A 13,565-nucleotide genomic window follows, 5' to 3' on the forward strand; every position below is an offset into this window, starting at 1 on the left:
TGAGCTGAGACGGGAGGGATGAGGCTGGGGCCAAGGAACAAGGGGTATGACGTTACAGCGTGTCGACTGAGGAGCAAGGCCCAGCGTTTCTGCAGGGGTGTTGGGGCAGGAAATCACTCTTCCAAGTCTCCATCTGCTCCTGTGGGAGGATGATCATTTATCTACCATTAATGAAGCACTTGCATGTTGGCCAATGTGATAAGCACTTATATGTAGTTTCTCTGATCTTCAAAAACAACCTTGCAAAGTAGGTATTATCCCCATTTTACAGGTGAAGAACCCAAGGCTCAAAGAGGTTAAATAAGTTTCTAAGTGTGATTCAGCTATTAAGTGGATAGCAGGAGGTAGGACCTTTCAAGGGCAAAGGAGAGGCTGACGAGTGAGGTAAGGGGTAGTCTGCAAGGAAAGCTAAAAGGAGGGGTTCTTCTTCTGCCAGGATTCCCCACTGAAGGCCGTGCAGATGTTGTGGGTTAACCTAATCATGGACACCTTTGCCTCGCTGGCCCTGGCCACAGAGCCTCCTACAGACTCTCTGCTGAAGCGTCGGCCCTACGGCCGCAATAAGCCTCTGATCTCGCGCACCATGATGAAGAACATCCTGGGTCACGCCGTCTATCAGCTCTCCGTCATCTTTTTCCTCGTTTTTGCTGGTGAGCCACGGGGAGGATGGGGTAAGGGGCAGCGTGTGGAGTGCGAGAGGGAGATGGGGCAGAGACCAGCCCAAGAGGAGAAGGGAGCAGGGAGCAGGCTGAGCCAGCGGGGCGGTAGCATCTTCACGCGCTGAGTGCACCTCTGTTCCCACGCCGCGGTGCATTATGGCATTCTCTGACTCCTCTTAAGAATCTCACAGGGGTAACTTTATGACACCTTTCTTTAGCTCATAAAACTGAAACTTAGGTCACATATTGAGTAAATAGCAGCACTGTGTTTCAAACCTATGTCTGCCAGACTCTAGTGCATGTAGTTTTACCACCATGCATTGCCACAAGAAGGCAAATATTGATGGAACAAACTGAGAGAGAAGGTCAGAAATGTTGAGACCAGGGCTAACACTGAAAATGTTTGATGACCGTGTGGCTCGGATACTGACCGGTTAGAATGGACACCAACCCTAAGCAACCAGTGAGGCCCTACTCATCTGTATGACTCAACCTCAGCCCTCCCTGAGAGTGGACTCAATCTTGCGGTGCACCCCTCTCCCGACTAGGTGAGAAATTCTTTGACATTGACAGCGGGAGGAGAGCGCCTCTGCATTCTCCGCCCAGCCAGCACTACACCATTGTTTTCAACACCTTCGTGCTCATGCAGCTCTTCAACGAAATCAATTCCCGCAAGATCCACGGAGAGAGGAATGTCTTCTCGGGCATCTTCCGCAATCTCATCTTCTGCTCAGTGGTGCTGGGCACATTCGTCAGCCAGGTGAGATTCTAGCTAGGATTGGGATAGACGGTCTGGGAAGATAAAGGCCAGACGCTGGAAGCCAGGATGCCCTGAGTGCCCCAGAAGAGGAGTAGGGGAGGGCTAGGGACTTAGGCTGTGGGTTGAACACTTTGGGGTTCCCAGCTGGTTCTCATTTGCTCATTTCTCTAGAATTGGATCCCTCTGTGTTGAGTGCTCCAGTGCACGGCAGCATGTTGGTAGTGAATAAAATAAAATTTGTAGAATTCTTTCCTTAACTTTCTAGAACACAGAAATTTAACATAGTGACCGGGAGGAAGGTCACTGCCTTCTGACCCTTTCATGCCTTGTACCGGCGCACTTGGAATATGCATGAAGGTGCCAAGTAGGCATCTCCCTGGCCCTGCCACTTTGTTCTGAAAGGGCTCGTGGTACAAAATGCTACACGGTTCAGAGTAAAGGAGAAGAAATGGCATGGTGCCACGTGTAGTTAACAGATAAGCCTGATGTGGATTCCTTCTGTGGGACTGGAGTCAAGGGCATGACTGCCCTGCTGGTGAAAGGATCGAGCCCCTTTCTTCTTGCCGCCGTCAGAGATATCCTAAGATAGATGCCATGCAAGAGATGATGAGCACAAGAGCGCCTGCCTCTCCCTTACTTGCACCCCTCCTAAGTTTCCCTTCTTTATCACTGTGCCTTCTCTTTCTTACCTGTTGGCTTCAGGCACAGGAAGCCCTTAGCTCCCCTTGATCCCCGCGCCTTTGCATTAATTAATAGTGTTCATAGTGACTGGAAACTCCCCATCGGAAGGCTCTGCAAAGACTGTTGGTGTCTCTCTTCCCTTCTCCCCATCTGGGTCTCTTCTTTCTCCTTCCCCAACAAGCATACCAGGGTTTGCACCGCAGGGATCCTGGGGCAGGGAGCTGACGTGGCTTTGGTGGCCTTGACTAGAGGGCTGGCTACCTGTTACTCACCTCCCAGTCACAGGCTGCCTCTTTGTCTGTTCTAGATTATCATCGTGGAATTTGGGGGCAAACCCTTCAGTTGTACGAAGCTCACCCTGTCCCAGTGGTTCTGGTGTCTCTTCATTGGTATTGGAGAGCTGTTGTGGGGCCAGGTGAGTACGGACACACCCTTCCCGTGGTCACACAGCCGGCAGACCTTCCCTTCCCTAGAGGAGATGGAATAAGCAACTTGGGAGACTCCCAGCTCCAAACCTTCATATTCTGCTTCCCTGTTCCCTCTGCCACCAGGTTTTCAGGTTCTTTCCATCTTGCAGGATTCCAAAGCAGAATGATTAGTGCCCACCACTTCAGAGGCTTCCGATCTCTTCTCTAATCATGCCTGGAGACAGACAAATCCCTTAGCTTCTCTGAGATGGAAGTGGAAATTTTCAGTGCTAATTTTGCTAAAAGAAAAAGAAAAAAGTCAGGATCTTAGAAGCAGAAGCGTTTACAAAGCCCATGTCTGCAGTGAAGCTGCAGTCTGGTCGAGTGCTCTGCGCAATGCCGCAGGACTCCCTTGCCCCTGCTGTCTCTCACCATCGCCTTATCCAGGATGAACGCCTGACCATCACCTAAGACAAATTCAGATTCACACGGTCTCTAGAGAAGCAGTACAGTGTATGGTTCAAAGCCCAGACTTTGCAACCAACTACCTTGGTTTGAATCCTGGTTGTTTTTTACAAACTGCATCATAGTGAGTAAGTTTCTTAGCAGCTCTGCCTCAGTTTCCTCAACTCAGGATAGCAAGGCCATTGTGACTCATACTTAATCAGTAACCCACTTTCAATATAGAAATGACTTAGACAAATGTCTAGTACCTTGTAAATACTCAATAAATGTTAGCTATTAACATTATAATAATATAATGTTATTTTGGTTTGGTAAGAGTTTGATTCCTTCCCCAGTACCACTTTACAACCCTCCCCCGCATCATCAATTCTGCCCTGGGCTATGCTTCTGCTTTGCAGACCCCAGGTCTCCACTGATTGGTGCCCAGCCACCTGAGTAATGGAGTCTTTCCTTAACTGGCCCCAAAGATTCCTCCCTGAGACTGCAGGCTTTCCCCCATAGACCTGCTGGTCATTTCTTCCATACCTCCTAGTTGCCTCCCTGATTAATCCCTATCCCAGTTCCTAACACACGTCCCTCCAACCTGCTCTGTTTGCTGTTTGTTTACCAGTGGGTCCCTACAGCTTTCTTGTTTCATGTACTGTTTGAAACACTCACCTGGATTGAGTTTCACATGTGGTCATGTGGCCTTGAAGCCTTCCTTCTGTATCACAACAGCTCCTTCCAACATCCGAAAGCAGCATGTGGACATTGTATTTCAAACATCTGACTCCACGTAGGACTGCTCACACGGTCCCCCGCTCCCAACGGAGCCCTGTCTGCTCCTCTTCTTGTTTGTAAAGGGGAACTGACCAGCCGGCACTGAGCTTACTGAGTGATTCATTTTGAATTGCAAGCCCAAGCTCCTGCTCCATGTCCTCTGAGAATACGCATGTGTCCCTTCTTCTGTGGGCCGGCCCATCCACTTTCTCACCCGAAGCCCAGGAAAGCCTTCAGGGTCCTCTCACTGTAGTTTTATAAAAGAGCAATGACTTAGCATATGGAAACTGAGAAGAGGATCCCTCCCCTCCAGCAGCCTTCCTTCCCCTTTGTGCTCACACATACATTGTGACCGTCTTGTCCCCAGCCGTGTTTTGCCCGATTCTTGTCTGTGTCCCTTCCCACTATGTACCACGCATTCCCTTAAGAGACAGACGGCAAAATGGAAAGAGAGAACTGAGACAGGAGGAGGAGAATAAAGTATGTCCCAAGGCAGATGCTGGTCAGATACTAGAATTTAAGTTCTCCATACGTCTGCAAGTGCAGACATCTGGTCAGCCCCCGGCAGATGCTGGCCCAGGTGGGCTGGTCCTTTTCCCTCTGTTCTCCCTGCCAGGGAGAGGGGTGCTGGGGCCAAGCGTGACTTGCCCAGGGCCTGGCCCACGCAGCCGAGTGACAGCTCTTCTCAGCCTGATACTGGTGTCTCCCCTTTTGCTGCACCTGCTCTCAGGTCATTTCCACTATACCTACCCAATCCCTGAAGTTCCTGAAGGAGGCTGGACACGGCACCACCAAAGAGGAGATCACCAAGGATGCCGAGGGGCTGGACGAGATTGACCACGCAGAGATGGAGCTGCGCAGAGGCCAGATCCTCTGGTTCCGGGGCCTGAACCGTATCCAGACTCAGGTAAGGTGATGATGGCCTGTCCTGGCCCTGGAGGAGGAATCCCCTCCGTCTTTATTGGGAGGTGTCGGGAGGGGAGTAGTTCTTGATGGCCAGTGTCTCTACCCTTCTTAAGGCCCTCTCATTGGTGGGTAGCCCAAGCTCCCTTGCTTCAAGATAGACAGAGGCAGAGGTGGCAGTTTGGGCTCCTCTGAGAGTCCAGAACACAGGACCCCAGCTGCCAGCGTGGTCCTCTAGCTTTGGGCTTGTCTGAAGACCACTTCCCACCCTTCACGGGTAGGCAAGCTTCCCGCTTACAGTCTCTTGGACGCAGTAGGCCTAACCTCCGGTGGGAAATGTTCAGAGTCTTTCCTGACCCTGCAGAAGAAAGGGTTCAGACAGTATCTCTGTACCATCATCCCCAGCAGACATTTGCTGTACATCCTCAAGCAGCTGTTAAGGGAATGTAGATGTTATCTGGAGGATCTTTGTAAAAGAAACTCACTCTTTTATGTCTTCCCCACTCAAAATGTAAGACCATGATGGGGAACGTTATTGCTAAGTGTATATAAATAACAGTAGTCTCTCAGTGCCTGAGTGTCTTTTACAGGTTCAGATTTTCTCCCCAGAAAAGAAGAGGCTATAATTTCTTCACACCATTTCCCTTCCTGCTCTCTCTGAAATGGGATAGACGCTGCTCCTGCTGCCTTAAGCCCCTTGACTCTAGCCCTACAGTAACTTTCTCTCCCCACCTTTCATGCAGCAACTATAGCTGCCTTTTCCTGGGTAAATGGCCTGGTCTAGATACTGATAATCTTAACACTTCCCTGTTCTTACCTCACGTACCTCTATTGTGTTAGCCCTAAAATTTCCTGTCTCAGGGAACTGTAAATCCCCAAGTTCTCAAAGGTGTTCTCCAGAGAACACCTATCCCTCTCTGCAGATTGGCTAGAGATCCCAGAAGTAAATTTCACCCTCTAAACATAGCACTGCATGTGGTTTCAAAAGTTCCTTCGTCAAGCCCACCACTTTCTAGGGAAGAAAGGTGAAAAGAATATTCTATGGTAAATACAGGGATCGCCCCTTATCCATGACCTTGCTTTCCTTGGTTTCAGTTACCTGTGGTCACCCACAATCTGAAAATATTAAATGAAAACTGCCATAAATAAATAACTCATAAGGTTTCCATTTTATGCCATTCTGAGTAGCTGATGAAGTCTCATACTGTCCCACTCTATCCTGCCCTGGATGTAAATCATTCCATTGCCTATCACATCCTCACTATATCAGCTACCTGCCCATTAGTCTAGGAAAAAACATAGTATATACAGGATTTAACACTATCTGCGATTTCAAGCATCCACTGGGGGTCTTAGGATTTATCCCCTGCAGATAAGGGAGGACTCCTGTAGCAGCTGGGAATTGGTCTCCTGTAGACAGACAGCAGATGAAAATGGGAAACCAGGGCTAGGGAGGGAAATCCTGGGGCCCTTTTCCCCTGTCTTGAGCTCCTCCTCGCAGAGGGAGAGCCCAGGGACCTGCAAAAGCCACCTCAGCACTTGCAGAGTTTCCACAGCCCCCCCTCCAGACTGCACGTGCACCCCCAGCCAGGGCCCCCCGCGCCCTGAGAGCTCGGAGCCTGTGGCTCCCGTCTCTGAGGGCTCGGCGCTTCCCTGCAGCCCTGCTCTTTTCAGAATAACCTGTCTTCTTTTCTTCCCTTCAGGATCATCTGCCTCCTCTTCTACTATGTACATTTTTTCCTAGCCAGGATCCCCTCGTTCCAGTGTCTCGTGGCTCCTTCCCAGTCTTCTCTCCTGGGGCTGAGACTCATGGATCTTCCCTCCCCTCCACTACCAATGTCCATCCCCTCGACTCTATACCTCTCTGGTTTTGCTGCCTACATAGCTTTAGGTATACTACCTTTCTCTGTTGGAGCAAGAGGTACTTGGACCAGAATGACATTAAAGCCTGAACTGGGCAACAAAGGCTACCTGTTAAAGATGCTGTGATGAGCAGTCTGTGCCATCACCCCTGATTCCCCAGCAGCTGCGGCTGACTGTGCTAACCTTCACCCTGGATCCTAAAGCCCTGTCCTGGTGTCAGCCCTTCACTCAGCAGAGCCGGTCCTTGTCATTCTCCTTGCAGCACCTGACATGGGAAGTGCCAGGCTCTGTCTCGTCCTGGTCTCTGTAGCTTTGGGAGACCTAAAAGCACCAGAGAGCAGAAGTTTGGGAAACTCGAGGGCTTGAATCTTGCTAAACTTCCAGCTTCATCGGGAGGTTGGGACCCTGTGGCCTTAACAAGCCGGAGGAGTGACTCTCCAGCTCCTTCTTCATGTGGCTGAGCCCTTCCCACATGCAGACCTTTTTCTCCCACAGCATTAGGCTCCTCCATCCCTTGGAAGTGAGGACTGTATCATGTGATAGGAGTGGTATTTTAGCTCAAACCTGGTCTGAATCCATTTCATGGCTTCTCAGGAAGCTTTATAAATAAGAGCAACTGTCTGACTCGCAAGGTCCCTGCTCTCCCACCTTCTCACCTGGGGAAGTGAGGTTAGATGAGTGGGGTCAGCGCCTCTCCCACCTCCCTGGTAGACTGACCCGTGGTGTTAGGCATTTGGGCATTTTTAAGGTGATTCTACCAGATCCTGAAGGGTAAGGGAATTCTTTTTGATTTGTTCCTTGTTAGTCAGAAGTCAGGGATGAGGGTGGTAGGTTACCGAGGCCTCACATCAAGGCCACTGTCAGAAGACAAATGGCCTTCATTACCTCTGTCTCTGAGGAGTCGGACCCTGAAAATCAGAGGCAGTTTGTGCAGGGCTAGACCCGCAGCTGGTGAGCACCACCACCACTCCCAGCCAGCTCCTCCTCCTGGGCCCATCTACCTTCTGAGCTCTTGACTGCCCTTGTGCCGGCGATTCCAGGGACACGACTGCTGCTAGAGGCCTTCTCTCTAAGGGCCTGGCCACTGGGCTCCTAAGCTCTGCCTTCAGAGGCCTTGTCCACTCCCACCCAAGGAAAGGGTATCTCAGAGAATAACCCGGAAGAGGGTGAGCCCAGCAATTTTGTGGTCCAGGAGCCTTTCCCCCATGGCCACTTGTGTATGGGCTAGCTACTACACTGCCTCTGTTTAAACACATAAGTTGTTTTCCTGGAAAATCTGCAATAATAAGTAATCAATTTAATTGGTTTAGAGTTTCTGAGCCTAAAAACTCAGTAATATATACTTTGCCTACTATCTTAAATTGCATGCTTAATTTTTTTAAGAGTATGGGTCAAAGCAGTGAATAAGCTGTCACTCTCTATCAGGAGTCATGAGTGGGAAAAGTCCCTTTAAATTTTAGATATTTTTGGACACCAGCACACCTAAAATGTCCATCACAGGCTAAAAGGAAAAGGAAGACTAGATTCTGGCTGGGTATTTAGACTCCATGGCAAACTATTCCTTAAATGAAGTGTGATGTGCAATTAACGTTTTTCCCCCCTTCTCCTGACCGTTGGTTTTGTGTGTGAGGGATTCTCTCTGGCCTCCCATCTCCTGTCCCCTTTCCCCAGCTCTTTCCATCCCCTCCCCTAACCCTCTTGGACCCTCCCTTCCTCTTTTCCCACTTCTCTCTGACTAGAGCAAAGCTGTCTCACTTTCTGATTCTTTGCAGATCGACGTAATTAACACATTCCAGACGGGAGCCTCTTTTAAGGGAGTCCTAAAGCGCCAGACCATGGGTCAACACCTTGATGTAAAACATGTTCCTAGCTCATCCTATGTAACAGTTGCACCAGTCAAATCTCCCCCCACCACTTCTGTTGCTGCTGCTGTTTCATCTCCTACTCTGGGCAGTGAGTGATAGTCTATTATGATGCATGATTTGCTAAAATGACCACAAGAGAGCACGTGGCATTCACTTTAACCAGTCGTGGTTATCTTTTCCTTTTGGTTTTTCCCTTTGATCTTTGAGTTAAGGAGAGAAAAGCTGGGGCAAATTCCCCACTCCAAAACTAGCTGTGTGCCCTTTAATTTTATTACTTTTTTAATGTTGAAAAGCTATTAAACCGTAACCATTTTAAAGACAGTACTCTTGTTTTCTGATTGTCCCCCTGCATTGCCTGTTCCTTCCTTGAGTTCTGTTTGTTTGTTTTCCTTTACTTTGTTTGTTGCTTTGTTTGAAGATGTTGTTGTTCCTTTCCTCTCCTTCTCCTCCTTTGAGCGTCAACTCTATCTCCTAAGGCTAGGTATAAGGTTCAGCCAAATGAAGACTCTGGAACTCTCTTCATCTGGGGGCAAATTTGAGATGTCCTGAAAAAGGCATGAAAGAAGCTATCATTCCCATTTTTTTTAAGTGGTAGATCTGTCATAGTTGAATCAGTGTTGAGTTTGGCCAACACCAATAGTGTCCCTTTGGTCAGCACTCTACTGTCAGCTGGCAGTATTGGCATAAAAGTGGTAGCTGAATGTGAAGAAAAGGTACTCAGTTCAAATGCACAGGCCTCAGCATCCCCATTGTTTTATTTTTCAGGGATCTTAAGCCAAACTCTGGTTTAAGAATCTATTCATTCACATCTCATAGGAGAAATATATAAAAAGATCAAAATAACTTATTTTTCACCTGTTAAAAAAATTTTTTTTCTTTTAGGAATTTCTGAAGAGCAACCTTTTTTTTTTTCCTCCTTTCCTCTAATTTGTTTGTTTTACTTATAACCAACACTTCATATTTTATTTTGGCTGTAAAGTTTCAGGACCCCTTTCTCAGTCATCCTGTCAGCCAGAATGCCATCAAGGCTCACCCTAAGATCTGGTAGATTATAGGTAGATTATTGGATTATTGCTAATGCTTATGCCTTCCTATTCCTGATCTTTTTACCTTCCCCAAGTGGGACCCAGAGAGGAAATAGAAGTCTCTTTGCTGATAGTGCTGTCAAGGTATTTGGTAGGGAAGGAGTCTCTCTGTGTTAAGTATATTGTGGGCTTCAAATAGCTGAGTGTTTAGTCTGTTTCTTCCTCCCCCGCTCCTGGACACCACCACTCTAACCCTGGGATGGGGGTGAAGAAAGAACAACTGCTTTACCTGTGGTTCACTTGATTGTGAGTGTATAGGATGATCCATCGTCTTTCTAGCCAGCCCTAAGTGTTCTTATGTGAGGTGTGAGGGGCAGGGGGAGAGGAGGTTTATGTAGATGCATGTTCTTTAGACCCAAAGGCAGCCCAGAACTACGTCTTACCCTACCAACATGCAAGGCTCTCTTGCCCTGCTGCTGCTGCTAAGTTGCTTCAGTCATGTCCGACTCTGTGCGACCCCATAGACGGTCCCTGGGATTCTCCAGGCAAGAACACTGGAGTGGGTTGCCATTTCCTTCTCCAATGCATGAAAGTGAAAAGTGAAAGTGAAGTCGCTCAGTCGTGTCTGACTCTCAGCGACCCCATGGGCTGCAGCCTACCAGGCCCCTCCGTCCATGGGATTCTCCAGGGAAGAGTGCTGGAGTGGGGTGCCAGTGCCTTCTCCGTCTCTTGCTCTAGTCCTCCCATATTCCTCTTGTTTCCTGTTTTCTTCTAGTTTTACCATGTCCTTCTGATGCGTTTCTGTTCTTTTTTAAATCCTGCCTCTCTGTTGGGAAGGGTTAGTGTCACCTGTCCTGGTGGTTTGAAGGTGGGAGGACACTAAGCAAAAGCCAGGGCCCATCGGGCTCCTGTAGAGCTGCCGGCAGAGGACAAGGTGCAAACCTTCAAAGGTGGGGAATCCAGAGAGGCAGGCCATGCCTGCTCTTTCTCCAGCTGTGCCTTCTTACTGGAGGGCCTAGAAGGTATAGGCATGCACTTTAAAACCCATTTCCCATTCCAGATTTCCAAACGAACTCAATTATTTATCTAACCTTCGGCAGACAGATCTCTAAGATTTCCCTCTCTGCCTGCTAAGTCGCTTCAGTCACATCTGACTCTTTGTGACCCTGTGGTCTATAGCCTGCCAGGCTTCTCTGTCCATGGAATTCTCCAGGCAAGAATACTGGAGTGGGTTACCATGCCCTCCTCCAGGGGATCTTCCTGAGCTAGGAATCGAACCTGTGTCTCTTATGTCTCCTGCATTGGCAGGCAGGTTCTTTACCACTACCACCACTTGGGAAACCCAAGATTTCCCTCTCTAGGAAGGCCCTAATTCCTTCACTTACCTTGATTTCTGCAAAGGAAAACTGCAGAATACCAGCTGAAGAAAAGGGAGTCTTCATCTTCCCATTCATTGAACTCCAGAGAGTGGCCCTTAGCACTCATGCCTAATCCAAGGTCCAGCCTGGTTTGGACCTCTGAGCCGTGAGAAAGAGTTGCTCTTCAATCAGCCACTTTGACCTGTAGGATAAGCGCTGCAGAAGGGACGTTTCCCAGAGACTCTGAGCGACGGTGACTGGGGAAGGAAAGGCTGGCTGGCCGAGTGGAGAGGGCCGGAAGCTTGCCCAGCACCCGCCTCTGTCTCTGTCTTGTCCCCCACACACTGCTCGGGCGCCAGGCACTGTGCACCAGGAAGGGAGGCTGCCTCCGCCTGGGCCGGGCTGGTGATGAGCTAGCTGTGTGCTGTGCATCCGTGCGTGTCACAGAGTCTCCGAGGTCAGCGCCGGGATCGAGGGGCCTTCTGGCGCAACCAACACCCTCTGCCCACCACCCTCCTGTCCACCTCCAGCCCACCAGACGGTGCTTCCGAGCTCTCCGACTCCTCTTCTTGAGCTTCCCTTACAGGCGGCTGCTTTCTCTTTAGAGTCCAGAGCCCTGTTATCTAGCTGGATGACTGTTCCTTGCTCCCCTAAAGAAGAAACTGTCCCTATCTCTTCCATCCCCCTATCCCCACGTCACCTTCATCTCCCTTATTATTTGCCTGTAACAGTGACTCATCCCCCCAACAGGTGAGACGAAAAGCCAGGAAACAGGGCTCCAGAACCTCATTGCAACCCCTGTTTTTAAACATCTGTTTTCCAGATTGGACTTCACATATAATTGTTTTAACAAAGTATTCAGTTGCTTCAAAAGAAAAAAAAAAAACAGAAGCAGGAAGTTTGAAAATCACAGATACTGAAGATGATCAGCTCATGGTATAGAGGTACCTGTTACCTGTAGCACCTATTAGAAATGTGGAGATCGGAAGAGTGAGTGAAAACTGTGGGCTGTGCTAGCACCCCTTCAGGGGGGAGTATGGCTTTGAGCCCATCTCCTAACTAGGGCATTGGATTCGATCTCACTTAATCCAAGTTGCTTTGCTCTAAGATTTGATATAGACCCATTATAACTTGGGACTTCCTGAAAACCAGATGTAACCTGTATTCCATCTGATCTTACCAAAAGGATAGAAGAATAGATCCTAACTTTGTGTGTAGCAAGGCGAATGTGTACCCAGGTTCCTCGATTCTTCTTGGCTGAAGCACTGAGCTGATCTCACCGAGTGACACCGTCCTCTGCCTTCCGAGCTCTGGGTGCCCTCTGTCCTGTGGGTCTGCCCGTGTGCTGTGAAGTGAGGCAAGATAAAGAAAGCCTTAGCCGGCAGAGATGCGACTTCACTTCTGAGGGTTCTGTACAGTGACAGGAAGCCTTGAGACAAGCCGTACAGTTTATTTGCCTGTCTCTCTGTGTGCTCTGCTGGATCCAGGAAAGTATTCTTTGCTGAAAGAGCAGTGGGATGGAGGAGGTGCCCTACCCCAGCCCCCATCACTTCTCTTCCCTCTCCCACCTCAACAGTCTCTCCTGCTTTATTTCCATTTCTTTTCTGATGAAACAACTTTGGGATAAGTCTAGGATCAGCCACCTCCCGAGAACTAAAACTGTCCTACGACCACTTGCTTTTCCCCTCTCTCTCCAGCCTCTCGGGATCCCACCTTGCCCCCTACTCCAGTTCTAGCAACCCAAGTTCTAAAGCGTACCTCAGAGAGGTTTCCAGTTCAGAAAAACAGCCGCCAGAAGAGCTGGTGCCTATGGATAAAGTGAAGGCTGGGCAGAGGGATCAGTGATGGTCAAGTGTTTCTTCTTCTCTTCTGAACTGAGCCCCTTCCTTTGTTGTGCGGTGAGCGAAGCCTGTGGCTCTGAGAGGCAGTTCCCCTCTACCCAAACTGCAGGTGGTTTCCTTTCCTCCATCTTCTTGGTCCATCCCATCAGAAAAGCCTCCTGGCCTGAGTGGCTTCTGTTCTGACCCCACGCTCTCCCTCCCCTACCTAAGATCGTGTTCCTCTTCGTAATTTACAAACAGCTGGAGAAAGCTTTATGACTCGGCACCGCTGCTGGGTCTCAGAGTCATGGCCGCACGCGTCCAACCTCATCTGAACTGAGAGAGCAGCCCTCTGCCAGCCCCAGAGGGGGCAACTCTGATGCCTGTATTTATCCATCTCTTCAAGGGGAGGGACTGCAGGAGTGGAGTTCTGTTTTGTTTGGGGGAAGAGGACATGGTGGAGATTGTGGGATATAAACATATGCATGTTTCCTGACTGAAAGAGCAGTTATTAGATTGGAGAGCATAAGAATTCTGATTTCTTGCATGCTGCTAACACGACTGCACGGTATTGTCTGCCTTGCCGCACAGCATTCATGGTCGCTTATCACCCAACGTGTATTGTGTGCAAATTGATATGTGTTTGGCTTATTGAGGGTTTTCAACAGATAACTAAACTTCAATGTGTAATCTTCCATTCCACACTCACAAAATATTTGGCCCCAACACAGAAATCCACATGTCTGGATCAACTTTTAAGTTTGACTATTAAATTACACCTAATTCCAATGTCCTTGCCTTCCATCCAAAAGAACTAATGAATCTTTTTGTTTCCTATTTAATTTTAAGAGTAGATTGTTTGGGAATGCTAACTTTGCTTTGGGTTTTCTACTTTTTTTATGCAGCTTTGAAATATTCTAGTTGTTTGTCATCATTCACTCTCCCCACCCCACCTCAGTGCTTGAAATTTAAGTCACGTGATGTTCTAGTGTTTCATGGT

At 48.8% G+C, this 13,565-nt stretch overlaps 1 protein-coding gene across 7 annotated transcripts in view; it reads left to right on the forward strand.

The window, feature by feature from the left end:
* ATP2B4 (ATPase plasma membrane Ca2+ transporting 4) overlaps positions 1–13,565 on the forward strand; it is a 101,068-nt gene that overhangs the window by 82,888 nt on the left and 4,615 nt on the right. For 4 of the 7 annotated variants that reach the window (XM_061159840.1, XM_061159837.1, XM_061159838.1 and 1 more), the window contains 4 exons: positions 437–650; positions 1,208–1,419; positions 2,408–2,515; positions 4,462–4,638. In XM_061159840.1, coding sequence (XP_061015823.1) covers positions 437–650; positions 1,208–1,419; positions 2,408–2,515; positions 4,462–4,638 — 711 coding nt within the window. Of the gene's footprint in view, positions 1–436; positions 651–1,207; positions 1,420–2,407; positions 2,516–4,461; positions 4,639–8,269; positions 8,451–13,565 lie in introns of all 7 variants that reach the window. The other 3 variants (XM_061159841.1, XM_061159842.1, XM_061159843.1) reach the window with 2 other exon arrangements.

The sequence above is a fragment of the Dama dama genome, chromosome 14, assembly GCF_033118175.1.
Source record: "Dama dama isolate Ldn47 chromosome 14, ASM3311817v1, whole genome shotgun sequence".
NCBI lineage: Eukaryota > Metazoa > Chordata > Mammalia > Artiodactyla > Cervidae > Dama > Dama dama.